This window comes from Anopheles marshallii, chromosome 2, assembly GCF_943734725.1.
Source record: "Anopheles marshallii chromosome 2, idAnoMarsDA_429_01, whole genome shotgun sequence".
Lineage (NCBI taxonomy): Eukaryota > Metazoa > Arthropoda > Insecta > Diptera > Culicidae > Anopheles > Anopheles marshallii.
This window is the reverse complement of record NC_071326.1, coordinates 9,388,736-9,403,285: the sequence shown is the minus strand read 5'-3', so window position 1 is coordinate 9,403,285 and position 14,550 is coordinate 9,388,736. Positions and strand designations below refer to the sequence as shown.

Sequence of the window (14,550 nt, the reverse complement as noted above, 5' to 3'; positions counted from 1 at the left end):
AGGCCATAGGTTGCCAAAAATAAATTGAGAAAAGATCGTAGCTTCTGATAGAAAAATGGTTAGAAACTTGATAAAAAATATGCACAATAATTCCTGCAGTTTTACAGAAAAAGGAAACTTACTTGTACACCTGATCTGTAATGGACGAATAATTCGATTTGCTTTGTTGTTGTTGATGAAATTAAATTCTATTTAAAATGTTTTATGACTTTATATTGATAAGAGTGTCTCAATCGCTGCAATCAAACACTTACCCTGAACTATGCATTGTCGCACACCAATGGAACATCCTTCATCACTGACCTTCTTTATACAGAGCTGAAAGGAAAATAATTTGTGAAAATCAAGTCACTTCCAAGCTACCGGCACAAACGGAAACCAACCCGCCCAACGGTTGTACATGCTGACGTAAAGACCGTGTTTTGTGTGACGGCAGCTATATTTGCACATCGTCTATCAGCAAACGCCAATCCGCGAGCAAATGTCACAGCCCAAAATGATTGCGGGTGCTGCAAAGCGTGGCAAACAAACGCCCGCTGACGACGACAAAGCGTCACGAGAGTTCCGGTTCTTCTGGTGATGGGTTTTAGGTGCCCACCCCCTCCTCCCATACACACACACACGCCACTTAGGCCAAACTCCTCCCAAACATTTTTGGGACCGAACCTCCGTCTTTTATGTTCGCTTCCGTCGCCCGGTGTATATTATTCTAATTTGTATGGTTAATTTCACCTCCGACCAAATTTGCATACGACGACCATCAACCGTGCGGCTCGTGGAAAAGTGAAGCCTCCGAAAAGGCGCAGATCCTTTTTTGCCAGCGCCACACCGTTCCTGCTCCGTGTGCTCGGGTCGGGATGGTGGTGTCTCATTTCAAACAAATTTTCATTTCCCACTTTCACAACCGTTCATCCATTTTCCTTCGGGTTCTGGTGTCGCCGTGCAGAACCGGGACACCGTGATGGGGTGGTGGCGGTGGTGTTTCCGTCGCCTATCCAACTGCGGCACCCGAGGTGATTAAATATTCAAAGCTTGTCCCGGCGGTTCCGTTTCCTTTCCATTTTGCTCGCGATTCGAGCGCCCCCTACCCAACCCCGAACCGAGGCACCATGGTGGTTGGAGTGATGATGAGGTTTTTCCCCAAATAACCCCATCCACCCTTCCTGTCCCCCCCCCCCCCCCCCCCCCCCTTTTCGCTACGGTATTTCTGGTTTGATTTTCGCACCCCCTCGTTTGTGGTTGCGTTTGGCCGTCTGAAACGGAAAATCACTTCTCCGGGGTGCTGCGCTACACAGAGACAATTCCGTTGTCTTGCTGTGTGGCTTCATTCTCTCCACCAGCATCATCATCCTAATCAGCCGGGCTTTTCGTGTGGAAGGATTTTCAGATTTTCAACAAAAGCGCTTCACCGTCAGCGAATACCACAGAGAGAGAGAGTGGGAGCGAGAGTATGTGAGCGAGTAGGGAAAACTTTGGCGAACTGTTCGGGAAATGGGGTTGATGGTGATGGTGAAATAAACCACTTTCTCCCTGGGGGTGACTTTCCAGCTAGTTGCCCTTTGACGATGTTAAAGGAATCGAACTGCTGCTGTCAGTCGAGCGGATTGGGATAAAGTTTCCGACTGCTTTATCGAGCAGGAAAGTGGACACCAGTGGTCGATTGATTTCAATAAAAGCGTGTGTGTGTATGGGTGTGTGTGCGGATTGATAATTGAGATGATGCTTGTATTATCAGGAGATTAAATAAACGTGTTGAATGATTGGGGTGGTTGTTTTCCATAATAGCATCTTGCAACGGGATAGAATTGTTAATGTAACTTCACAATAATTTGTTGACGTGTGAGATTCAACAACACCCCGCAACACAAAAATCTGCCGGATTCACTTCAAGATGCATATAAAGCAGCAAAACAAGGTTGATTCCTAACTGGGAGTGTTTTATTTCGGTCCAAGTGCGTGTATATTCTCATAAAGACGTGTGTGTGTGTGTGTGTGTGTGTGTGTGTGTGTGTGTGTGTGTGTGTGTGTGTGTGTGTGTGTGTGTGTGTGTGTGTGTGTGTGTGTGTGTGTGTGTGTGTGTGTGTGTGTGTGTGTGTGTGTGTGTGTGTGTGTGTGTGTGTGTGTGTGTGTGTGTGTGTGTGTGTGTGTGTGTGTGTGTGTGTGTGTGTGTGTGTGTGTGTGTAATTGCCGAAGGATGTTTGCTAAGGAGAAAAGCTTAAATAAAGCTTCGCACTTGATGCTCGCAGCCAACCGCATACATCGTACAGCTTGATGGCATGAAACCACAACCCCCGAACAGAAAGAATCCATAGAGATTGCCGGCTGCCGTGTTGATGTTGCAGGATTGGTGGTGGCGAACTTTCAGAACACCGATTGGAACCCCCCACGTCCTTCGAGAGTGGCTGCAGAGTGGTACAATAACCACCGAAACATTCTTGGCAGAGCGGGAGAGAAAGCGCACACCATCATAGCACGAGGTTCGGAAAACTTCCCTGACATGCCAGAGGTCGAGATGCGCCGCGTGAATGGGGCAGACATTGCGGGTAGATCCTGGTTTATCGTCAAGTTGTTAGATGTTTCGGTTCATGGTGCGGTGCTGGCATGGACGGGTAGGAACGGGTGGCAGCCAGTTCAACCACAAACTGTCGAAAGGCAAACTTCTGTGTGTGTGTATGCTCCGTAACGGAAAGGTATTGCTTCTTGGTTAATGGGGGGGGGGGGGGTCCGTTGGTTGGCAGGAGCCTCAAAAGCTAGACGTAAGAAAGAGCACCACCCCACACAAGCTACAACCGGGTTACGGGCGCGGGTGGAATGTAAAACCGCAAGTGTAGACCGGGAAGATGAACGGAATGCAGAGAAAGGAAGTTGTTTCACGTCAAGAGTTTATCAGGCGTCGGTAAGAAACCGTCTAACAAGTGACATGGCAGCTTTACTCGTAGGCGAAAGAGATACGCTTGAAATGGTTTTGTACAACCTGGGTAAGATTTCCGCTGGCTACCTGATCGTGCCTGTGGGTGATGGTTTTGGGAGAAATTTCATCATCATTTTCGTCGCTGACTCGTCAATCGCCACTTCGGCCGAACCAACCGCAATCATTCGCATAATTCTGCCGTTCCTGCCTACCGGTGGCGACGGTGGTTGATATCAAAACGGAAAGGCGGAACTATGGATTATTGCAGCTATCAACATTGCTATCTTACCTGGCATTTTCGTTTCGTTTTGTAAAAGAGTTGAGGAACGCTTACACCGAAAAAGGATATCACCACAACACCGGCACGTGAAGGAATGAAAAACTTGAAATGATGCTCCAGATGTAGCCAGAGATGATGTATTTGTGTTGGACTAAAAATTTGACGACGCAGGATTTTAAGCTGTTTTTTCCTGGAGGGAAAACTCATAATTATAATAAAATTAAGAAAAATTGTTTTGGAAATTCGTACTAAGCCTTATTTTGTGTAAAAATAATATAAAGTTTATAATAATAATATAATAATAATGTAAAAATAATATAAAGGATTAATAATATATCGAATAATAGCTCCAAACATGTACTAGGAACTGATGAACATGGTAGGCTATACACGACAGCATAAAGTTATACGGAATTAAAAGAGAACTTAATACAAAATAGATTAAAAAGATCGTTTTCGTTGTAAAAATTACAGTTAAAGTTAATACAAACTAACCCAAACACAACTTTACCGAACTTCATATTATTCTACTTTGCCGGTTGTAATTGTATTGTCAAATTAAAACAGTGTTAATTCATCATTTATAGTAATGTTCGCTGCTGTAAAGATTTTGCTCCTTCCCGCCCACCCACATGGCTTTGATGTCGTTTTGCTGTTGCTGTCATTTTAGCGGCTGTTTTTAATCTACCCGTTTCGGTCGCGTTTGCCAAGAACCGCTCAACCATTCCGGGCACGTTGATAAGCTAATTAATTTCACTTCGTTTATTATCTAATCTGTCCGGATGGCTCGGGAACCTCCGGGCAGGGTCGGGAGTCGTAACAAACCAAAGAGCACCGACAAGAAAAAGCCAGCGAATAGGTGTCTTTATGCCACGGGTGTCCGTCCCATACCCGTAGGGCAGCATTCAGGCCCGGTGTCGCTTTAACCGGTGTTGTCGTTCGTCGTAGGTGTTCTCGCTTTGGCATCGTTTAATTTTCTCTCCCCCGGGGGAGATATTTTCCGGCGGGCTTTTTGTGCACGGCCCGTCGCCTTTTTGCCGTTGTTGTGTGTTTGGTATGGGTATGGTTTGTGAAAGCAAAGTACTGAAAAGTCCTTTAGCATCGTGAAAACGATCCATTCCGCACGGTGGTACGGCACGGCGAGACAAACACGATGAAGAAGAAGGTCTCCCCATGGTAAAGGCAGGACTACGGGGTTTGCGGATATAGCCCACGATTAGTGCCGGAAAATGTAGCAAACCCATCGGTCTACAGCGCAACACGGACGAGAAAGTTAACTTAGCGGCATCGGAGGTGGGAGTTTTGTTGGACCGTGCGGCCTGGAACTGCCGTTCTTTGCTTTGTTTATTCTCCCCCCTCCCCCCGGTTAGCCGTTCGAATGGTGCACAAGAAGACGGTGAAGCATTAAATTGGCGTTGGTAAACTTTTCAGCAAATGGTAGCAACAGCGTACGAGGAGACCGGGCCCGTTGTGAGGTATGGTGTTTTTAGGAGTTGGTTTTATGGTTACGCTGTTAAACTGTTGAGATGGTGCCAGTGTTTGTCTCGTCGGGCACGGCACGGTTTTTTGGGAAGTAGTCCCCAGGGGGAAAGCATTCGAACAAGTATACATCTTCTTTCTCTAGCATCCCCAATGAAGTAATTAGCAGCACCGATGTGGGCTGCCGCTGTGATGTTGAGGTCATCACGGTCGAGAATTACGGGTTTTTGATGCATGGATCTATCGAATGCACTGTTTACAGTTTATAAATAAAGCATTGAATTTATGTACTTTTATGATTAAATTCCTTTGATTGATTTATTGGGTTTGATTTAAATATTTTATATTCACAATTGTGGATTGTTTTATAGTTGAAATAAAATATGTTCCACCTTTCCCAAGTTTTTGCAAAGTAAAATTGCAATTCTCGCAAAGCTTTCGCATCACACATACTTGCAAACTTGCAGATGTGAGAGATGTATCGGTTATTGCAGGGGCTTTCGAATTTAAGCAGTAAATTTGAAATCCTCTATGAAGCCTGTTTAAGTTATACTGGATAGAATCCTGGTTTTTGGATTTCCGGAACTCTCAATTCTTTTTTTAAATTAATATATTTGATCAGCTTTCGGTTTGTCAGTAGTGAATGCTTTGAACTGCATTAGTTTCGATTCGCAAGACGTCCAAAAAATGTTGAGGAATCCAGATCTTCTAGTTCAACATTAATAGAGTTCAGAAAAGGCTCCAAAAGGCTTGCCTGATAAATTATAAACCTCTTTTAAAAGCTCTCAATTTATGCTTTGCCATCCACTGAGAAGGATTCTAGCTGTTTCTCGTCTCATTCCAGTTCAACTTGAAAAGAATCCAGAAATGCGTCCAACTTTACGAACTAAACTTGAAAAGTCGGTGCAGCATTACCGTTAACGTGTCTACTACCAACACAATTCGCTCCCTTCAAGGTTTCGCGCTAATCAAATTAACCGCCCGAAACAACAAAACAACGGAATGCTAAATTTGTCAATATTGCAGCAGCGCTAGTAATCGACCCCTGCGGCCAATCAGCGTAGGGGTTGTAGCTCTTTTGTTTCCATTTTACCCCCAGCACTGACGAGTGAGGTGCTGTACTGCCAACTGTACTCAAAACTGACTAGGGGACTTCGTGTCATCAACCGTAACATCATCATCCTGTTCTGCGAGGGACCAAGGGGAGAGAGGACGCACACGCTCTAGCTGACCGTTTTTACCCCATGAGGGAAAGTGTCCCCACGGGCGCACACACCCACACACATACTCTTTGGCAGGATAATTCCCCAGTGTCATAGCAAATCCCGGCTACAATCCCGGCTTGATATGCATTATGTTTTATGGCATATACCCCACGTGTGTCTACGGCCGGGGGAACGTCCGATACCGGCACCATCCCTCAGAGTGCAAACGAGCTATGTTTCAGGAACCGGCCCGTGCAACGAGGGATATAAATAGGGCCACAATTTCAATATTGAAAATGTGACCATGTGTCGTTGCGGTGTTTTTTTTTCTTCTTGGTTTGATTTGCCTTTTAGGCCGAAAGGTGGAGGGTGATGTGCTGCGCATGTAACGACTTGATTGCCGTATCGAATTTCCCCCGGCCACTTGGATCGGAAAATCAGGACCGGAAAGGGGAGCAAAAAACCGAAACAAAACTGATTCATCATAATGCCATCGTGCTGCGTGTTTCAGGGGTTGTTGTTGGCCTTTAGCGGCGCACTGATCGAGATGCAATTATGTAGATGGGAAATGATTGTGTTTTGCTGAATTATTAACTGGCAACATGCGAAGGGGGCACCTCCGGTGTGAAGCTTCTGTTCTGTTTGACCGAAAGTATATTCTCCATCAGTTGTGTGTGTGCCGATGGGTGTGATGGCATTAAATTTCATAATTACCATACAAATGAAGAATAATATTCTCTTATTACTTCGCATAAAGCATATTATTTAAACCTTACTGTTGATTACGAAATACAACGCGAAACAGGAACAAAAACTATGGAGAATGTATTTGTAATCGAACAATTCGAACAAAAAAAAAACATTGTGTCGCCGTACTCAGCATTTGAAATTGCATCAATTCCGGCCCGTATGAATAAGGATTTCGATTTGCGTGAAATTTGGTAATAAATATTCCATCAACACGGCTGCAAATCGTACCGACCGTAAGCGTATTTCTGCCTGCGGCACACACGCTCGTTACGGGACAGATTCAGACAGTTTCAAACACCATCGATAAAGTCATCCATTTCCCCATAGGGGACTTTGAAAGGGGATGGAATGGATTTCCTAGTTTTCGCCAACTCCCAGGCACTGTCGTCGGTAACGATTTGCCGTACAAATTCCAATTCCAGGCGGGTGTGTGCCCCGGGCCCGTGTATTTCCTGCGGTGACTTGAATTGAATGTCAATTTAATACAGGAGAGGGAAGTTATTTAGGTGGCGTCCTCTTATTTACGCCTTACCGACCCCCGGCACACACAATTTCTACAGTGACTGGCGATGAATTGCATATTGAATCGTTATAATGTATTATGTATGCAAGGGCGTTGGTCTTGTACTGTGGAGTAAATCTTCGTTCGTTTTTGTTTTGTTTACTCTTTTACTTTGTTTTCCTTGTGTAATTTCTTATTTTGATTAAATTATTCAACATTTTTGTAATAGCTTTTACAAGTTAAACTTTTTTTTAAATATTTTTTATAAATTTTTGCTTCTCTTTGACATTTATCCTTAAGAGTTATAGATTTACCAGTTATGGTCTGTTGGTTTGTGACAGTGTTAGACAAATCTGCTACACCGCTTTCTGCTGGTGTCATCATACGATCCCTGTGTGGTGCGGTTTGATGTGTGGAGGGGACACATTTGGCTTAATCACTGTATGCATTGTGAACAATTTGGTCGTACTTTATTCGAATTTCAATCCCACTTTGGCACACATACACAGCAAAAGAAACCCCTAACGAATTTTGCACGGAGCGTATCAATTCCTTGCTTGCCGCTTACTCCCCTATTCCCAGCTTACCGGAAACCCTAACGCCCTGATGATTGTACGTTCTCGTGGTCAAACGCGTCAATGTGTTGGTTGATCGCCTCCTGAAGGGTTGTTGTGCGCTGGTTTACGGTTTCGTATTTGACCCCTCCGGTTTGAATGCTTTAACCTACTCTCCTGCCCACTCACCGCCGATGCGCCCACCTGTCCGGCCCGGTCGGCTCAAATCGTTAGCCGTACATTTTCATCATTTGCATCCCCTCAGCACCACCATCCGGACGAGTGCCAAAGAGAGCTAATTAACGCAAAACGACTCGACGGTCGTATGGTCCCGTTTGCAAAGAGTGTATCCTCCGCTGCTCTTCACCCCCCTCTCTCTCCCTCCTCCCCCCCCCCCCCCCTTCCACCTCAATCTGATAACCACCCCACGCCTTCCGGGTTGTTGATGATCTCTCCCGCTTTGTGCAGCGTACTGTTTTCATTTATTCTGACGTCTCACTCCCAATACGCCACCTCCAGCAGTGGTTATCCCGGATTTGGTTTTCGAAAATTTTCCATCTTCCTTACCATTTCCGGCTGTACGGTAATTTGTCGGCCGTGCGTAAACCGGGTTGCCAGGACAGCGAGCTGTGCGGGATGTAAGCAGCAGGGAGATTGGTCCTTTGAAATCCACAAAATGAAATCACTTCGAATGGTGAATATTCGGCCACCGTGATATGGCGCGTGAAGTGGGACGTTTTCTCATTTCTCATACAGTTTTGGAAAGAAGTGCAGGGGGTGTGGGGGGATGTGCAGGAAAAACACACAAAGAGGGGGTCCATGGTTTTGGTGTGTTGTGATGCACGGGAAACTCCCGGAGCCGCTTTGCAAACAGCGCGCCCGGCTGGGATGAAGTTAAGCAAACGTGATTAAAATTGTTTTTCACTCCGTAAAATTCAGTTTCCACACGTTTGCGCTCGTTGTCTCTGCTGTTGCGGACTATTTTGGCAACGGGGTTGTCATCGAGGAGTTGGAGAATTTTGGAGAATACGAGCCGCAGCACAGTGGTCGTCGATCGTACCGGGCCTTTGGTCAAATTAATTAAATTCATCTTACAATAATAGTTTACGGTGATGAAACGGCGGATTAACAATGCGCTCCCCGGTAGCATCGGACACCAACGGTATGAACGGTGTCTTGGAGAGGAAAACCTTGCACGACGCGACCATGCCAGCCTATAGTGCGATACCGTTCAACCGTTCGGCGCACTGTGTGCCAGCTTCCACACAAACATCCGAATCTGGAGCTCGGAAAAAGACACCGGTAATTTATTTGAATGACCCTCGTTTCCTTTCGCCTGATTTTATTTATTTTTCCTCACCTTTTGTCCCCCCGTGCTTTACTCCGTACGCGGGGGATCATCATAGGAATCCCACCACTGGTGAATTTTTCCCTAGTGCTCTCTAGCGCGCACCGTACCCGGGATGGCATCAATAACACGACCGGGCGCGGGAAAAGGATGGGCTGGATTTTCCACGCCTGAGTGCGCGTTTGGTTTGAATTTTTTTCTCCATTTCGGCAAGGTATTGGTGGAGAAGGGGGAGGAGGGGGAGGGAGGGGAACCAGAGCGTTTGTGAAGCAGAAGCAGTGAAATTTGCGCTTAATTAAAACCAAATGGAAAGAGATTTTCTCGACAAGTGGCACTGGTAAAAGTGCTAGAACGCGCCCGAGAATAAAGGTGCCCTCGGTGCGGTGCTGTGTGTTTGCCTGCAGTTATCTACACTTCGGGGTTTTGGTGGTATGGGAGGGCAAATTCTTCGCGGAAATTGATCGGTATTTGGGATCTCTCGTTTCAGCCGCCCAGGCAGGCAGGGAGCGAAGCGTTGGGTTTAAGCACCATTAGGGGAACAATATTGCAAATTCTACACAGGTTACTCTGGCAGGTTGGCTGTGATTGAATGGTGAATTGGCGTTTTGAGTGAGGTTTTCGGTGCTTATTCTTCCAAAATGAATCGATTCAACAATTCGGTGGGATGATTTGTTAGAAGTACGAATGTAATTAATGATGAACTTCTGAGTGGTTAATTAGCACGTGTGTTGAGGTTCTTGTTAAAGGTATTGCTCAACGCTGATCTGTTCAATATTGTTAAGCAATGTCTGAAAGCTTATGAGTTTTACGTATTAAAATTATTTGTTATTAATTTACTTTATTGAAATTCATATTAAAGAACATTTCTGATGTTTATTATTATTACGAGTAAATCAACTTACACTAGTGTTGCAAACATTACCGGAAGTGTCAAATGTATCATTTTTCTTCTCGTACAATCTTGTACAGTTTTTACGTCGTTTCGCAAACATCGCTGCCTTCTCTATGCAATCCGTATTATTTAGATTTGCATTTCTTATTCAACGATCGTCTCTACTTTGTGATTGTATTTTGCGTATTTTTTCCTCTCTTTCCTTTCGCTCTCCCTGTGTGCCGCACACAGCTTCGTAAATAACTAGCGGTGTTCGAGCGGAACCAAACAGCAGCAAAAAGGTCATCACCACTTGGCACGTTTCGCCGCACGTTTCGGTCGGGAATAATTTATCACTTCCCGCTCCCCACTCGGTTCCCGGCCAATCCTTTCCCTGGCACTGTTTGGAAACTTTTCTCGAAAAGAATTTTCGTAGTGATTTCGTCTTTACCATCCTGCGCTTAATTCGTTTCCATCGCCGCCGCCTTTCGCCGTGCTCGCGCTGCCCCCGATGACGGGGAGCACCCGCTGTGCAACCATGCTTGATGCAACTAGAGGGCACTTTAGCAAACTGCTAGACAAATTAAATTTCCAACATCTTTTCGCCGTCCCCGTTGCCGCCCCCGGGGCTAGGTCACCGGGACGGATCTACCCCCTCCCTTGGAGTCAGATTTCTTTGCAGCAGTTGCCAATTTCGGTACGGCTTTTCTTCTACTTGCCCCCCGCTCCATTCCATTGGTGCCGGGGGTATGCGTTTGAACGGAAAAAGTTTTCAGCGTGCTTCACTTTTTCGCTTCACTCGAATGGTTTCGAGTCCTTTTTTTTTTGGTAGTTGCGCTTACGGTAGAATCGCTGTTTCATTGTTTGTGTCCTGTGTTCCGAAGGGTGGGACCGGGTGGAAAACAACAGCATCAACGGGTTTGTAACAGAACGCTAGGGTTGGCGAAAGAAAATTGGATATCCTTTATTTCTTCTAAATACAGAAAACAATCCCTTCGTTTGAACATCGTTGGGGGTCTCTCTTTTCTGGAGCTGCCTCTCTATTGGCTTTGTTCCTTACCCAGGTTGACCTAGTTCGTAATAATGATCGTCCATTCGTATCATTGTAACTGAACGTTAAAATCTTTTGTTCGATCACTTAAAAGATATTATATTACTTAGATACGGTATCAAAAAAATTGCTCATATCAATATTCTCTTTTTCACTTTCAGGTGAGTTCTTCAAAATACATCCCTTCATATCTGGGCGTAAGTATGGAATCAATAAAGTATATTGCATGAACTAATATCGTTTCATAACAATGCGTGTTTTAATACAAGTTTTCTAATACTAAAGTATAAGTAATATTTATTTTAAAGAAATAGAGTTAAATTCTGTTTTTTCACGATGCCATTATCGGAAAAACTTATTAAAGTGTGATTACAAACATAACATCTGTAAATGACGCATTAGTGTAACAATTTTGCATTTCAAGAAATGCGCTTCAAAAATTGATTCTGCCACTTACGTTATGCACTCGTGTACTGTGCACCACAAAACACCTTCCAGCGTCGGGCTCGCTACCGTCAAGCGCCCTCGGTGGTTGTGCACTAAATTAATGGAATATTTTAGGCATCAGCACCTTATCCGGTTCACTTTGGTTGTTCATTAATCAAGATTTAAGCTGTTTCTTTTCTTTGCCTCCCTCCTGCTTTTGCGCTTCAATTCACCTGGCACGTTCTTCGTCAGCGTTCCTCGGAAGTCTAAGTGACTCGAAAATGTTTTGCCTATTCGACAAATTTCTCCCGAGATATGGTGGGAATCGCTGTAAGTCTCGTACATTCGCAAAAGCGCTGGTGGTGGTGCTTTTTGTGCGTTGCTTTCACAGAGCATCATTGCGCTCCGTTTTCGTGATAATTACTTTTCTGATTACATTTCAGACGAATTTATATTCATTAAGTATTCCCAGGACGCAAGGGGAGCGTACTGGGCTGTGGAAGAGGAGAATCCGCTCCTCCACAACCATTGCTCGGTAAGGCTAACAGAGAGACATAAGGCTTTTGGCTCAACGTTCCAAAGGGGTGGTGTGGTGTGGTGTAGCAAAAAAGGATGTAAAAGCAAATATAAAATCATACACACACACACATATAGGAGGCGACATTGCCAGTTGTCACCAGATGTGGGGTGAAAGGAGTAAACAGTGGAAAGAAAATTACTGCTTTCCGGTTGAATGTGCTGAAAGCGATTCCAACAGCCTTTCAACATTTCCCATCCCACCGGTGCCGGGAGTTTTGCAGCCAAAACCAGCAAAACAAAATCCTTCCATAGAGCGCACCGGTAAATGAATCTCCCTTCGCTTTGATCATTTAACACTCGAAGATTATGTTCACCCCGCCCCAACATACGGCCCGTAGTTGGCCGTTCCAGACCCATTAGTATCACTAGTCACTTTATCCATCCATTTGCCTCGGGTGGTTTTTAAATCTGCTCCATTCCTCCCAGTAGCAAACGTGTTGCCTACTGGTGGGTGGGTTTGTGTTGTGACGGGTGTTGCGGTTCGAGAAATGTCCTCGAGGGTGGAAAACGCCAATGTCTAGTCGCTTTGGTGCTGGAGTGAATGTTTCGAAAGTGTTGCTAATATGCTTATTTTTTAATTTTCCTATCCTCCAGGGAGTTAGACAGACGTGTTTGAGATGATAAGCTCTTGAAATGAATATACTCTTAATTGTACAATCATTAAAAAAGGTACGCGTCAAATATCTTACTGTCGAGATATGAGATAATGCAAACGAAAATAATTGCAAGTCTTTGGTTTTTTTTCTTATTTGGAAAATAACACATCGTTGAGGTTGTTTTATTAACATTTAATCACAACGTAAACTAGTATCGAATCCTTTAAAGTGCCAACTATTGACATTTCACTAAAGGTGTTAAAGGTACAACAGTTCAAGTTGAACAGTTCAGTTTGATAAGTTTTTTCATAAAGAGTCATCTGGCGTATGAAATTTCACTCGTGCTGGAACGTAATGGTTTAAATTACTTTCGCCACTTCGATGCTTCCATTTTGTCAGAACGCTTTGCGAATGTGTAAAGTTTGAGTGAAAGATTGCAAACATTTCATGATATTCCACTTTTTTCACGCTGAAAACTCACCAAAAATGGTTGTATCTTTATCTTTTAGTATTGAATTTCTCATTATTTTATTGAAACATTTTCATTCTTAGCTTTGAAGAGATATAAAACTACGATATTTTAACGAGTACACCAGCTACGAACAAATTAAAGTTCTAGTCTTAAAAAAGTGTAATAAATAGGCTTCGACATGTAAAAATCGTAGACTTTGTAGACCAACTACAGAACATTTATCATAACGGATAGCTACAAAATCGAGTCAATATCGCGCCGGTACATGAAATTCCGCCCTTGCCTGGTTGTGTTCGAACTGATAAGATCTAAATTCACTACGGTTGGAGTGTTTTGCTTCCAACTCTTCAGAAAGGACGTTTCATCCCCAACCCCCAAAAAGCAACTCCCTTATTGTCTCGTTCCTGCCACAAAAACCTTTCCGATCTCGCGGTTCCCGTTTGCAGAAGTCATCAGGCACCGTGACACCATCGCTGATTGCTATCTGCCCACCAGCAAACACAACAACCGACACTTTCCATTCTCTTCGGACTTTTTTCTTCACCGAAAATCATCGTCATCATCATCATCATCATCATCCTCCTCAGCCTGCCAGCATTTCTCTCCAACCATCTTCCACGTTCCAGCAGGAAGTTTCTCGCTGCTAAAGGTTTTACGAAAGGTTTTCAGCACATAATTTTCCGCTTCCTTTACACCACCTATGTCCAACACTCGTCCCAAAACATCTTCACCAACATCTCGTTTCGTATAGGCGGCGGGTGGGTTTTCGTTGGAAAATGGAACTTCCGATTTGATCGCACCGCAACAAAACCCCAGAAAAGCCTCCCCCGAAGGAGTTGGCGTGTGCGGGTGTCAACATTTCGTACAACCCGTCCCACCCCCTCCCACTCCCACTCCCACTCCCGGCCCCCGGAACACACTGCCTTCCTTTCCCCGGCGTAGCGGATTTTTCCCTGTGCGCTGTATTGTGCGCGAGGAAATGAAACGGAAATGGCACGGAAGTGAATGCATGCCGGAGCGTTTGTTTGAAATCATCTAAAGTTAGGATAAGCGGAGAGGAAAAAAAATAACACAGATAAAGCAAACCCTAAAAATCCAAGTAACTGTCCCGGTTCCTGGGAGTGTATAAAGGTGCGTCTCTTAGTGGTGCGCCTTCGTTCGGCTTCCCGTACGTTTCGGTTCCGTCGGGTGCGAGCAAAAGGTTAGGTTTAGTGAAGGCAGTAACAACATCATAAAACCTATAATCGCTTCCATGGTACGGAAACTCCTATCCGTTTCCATCGGTAACCAGTTCAGGCGGTCCCTTTTCGCCATGTGCTTTGTGGGGTTTTTTTTTTCTTTTTCTGTTGATTCCTTTCGGTAATCGTCTTGCTTATCTTCTTCACACCCATTCCATCCGCTGTTTCTCCGCTCACTGCCCGGGAAGGGGGCGACCGTTGCCGTTTTCCTGTGTATCCTTTCGGAAATTCGACGTTTCTGTGATTCGGATCCTAATTCCGGTTCACCAACTTCTCTGCATTTGCGTC

General features: G+C 44.7%; 1 protein-coding gene across 1 annotated transcript in view; it reads left to right on the top strand.

The window, feature by feature from the left end:
• The window catches only part of LOC128707284 (protein groucho), a 156,417-nt gene that overhangs the window by 43,701 nt on the left and 98,166 nt on the right, over positions 1 to 14,550 (top strand). The window contains exon 2 of the mRNA XM_053802236.1: positions 11,113 to 11,148. Coding sequence (XP_053658211.1) covers positions 11,113 to 11,148 — 36 coding nt within the window. The remainder of the gene's footprint in view (positions 1 to 11,112; positions 11,149 to 14,550) is intronic.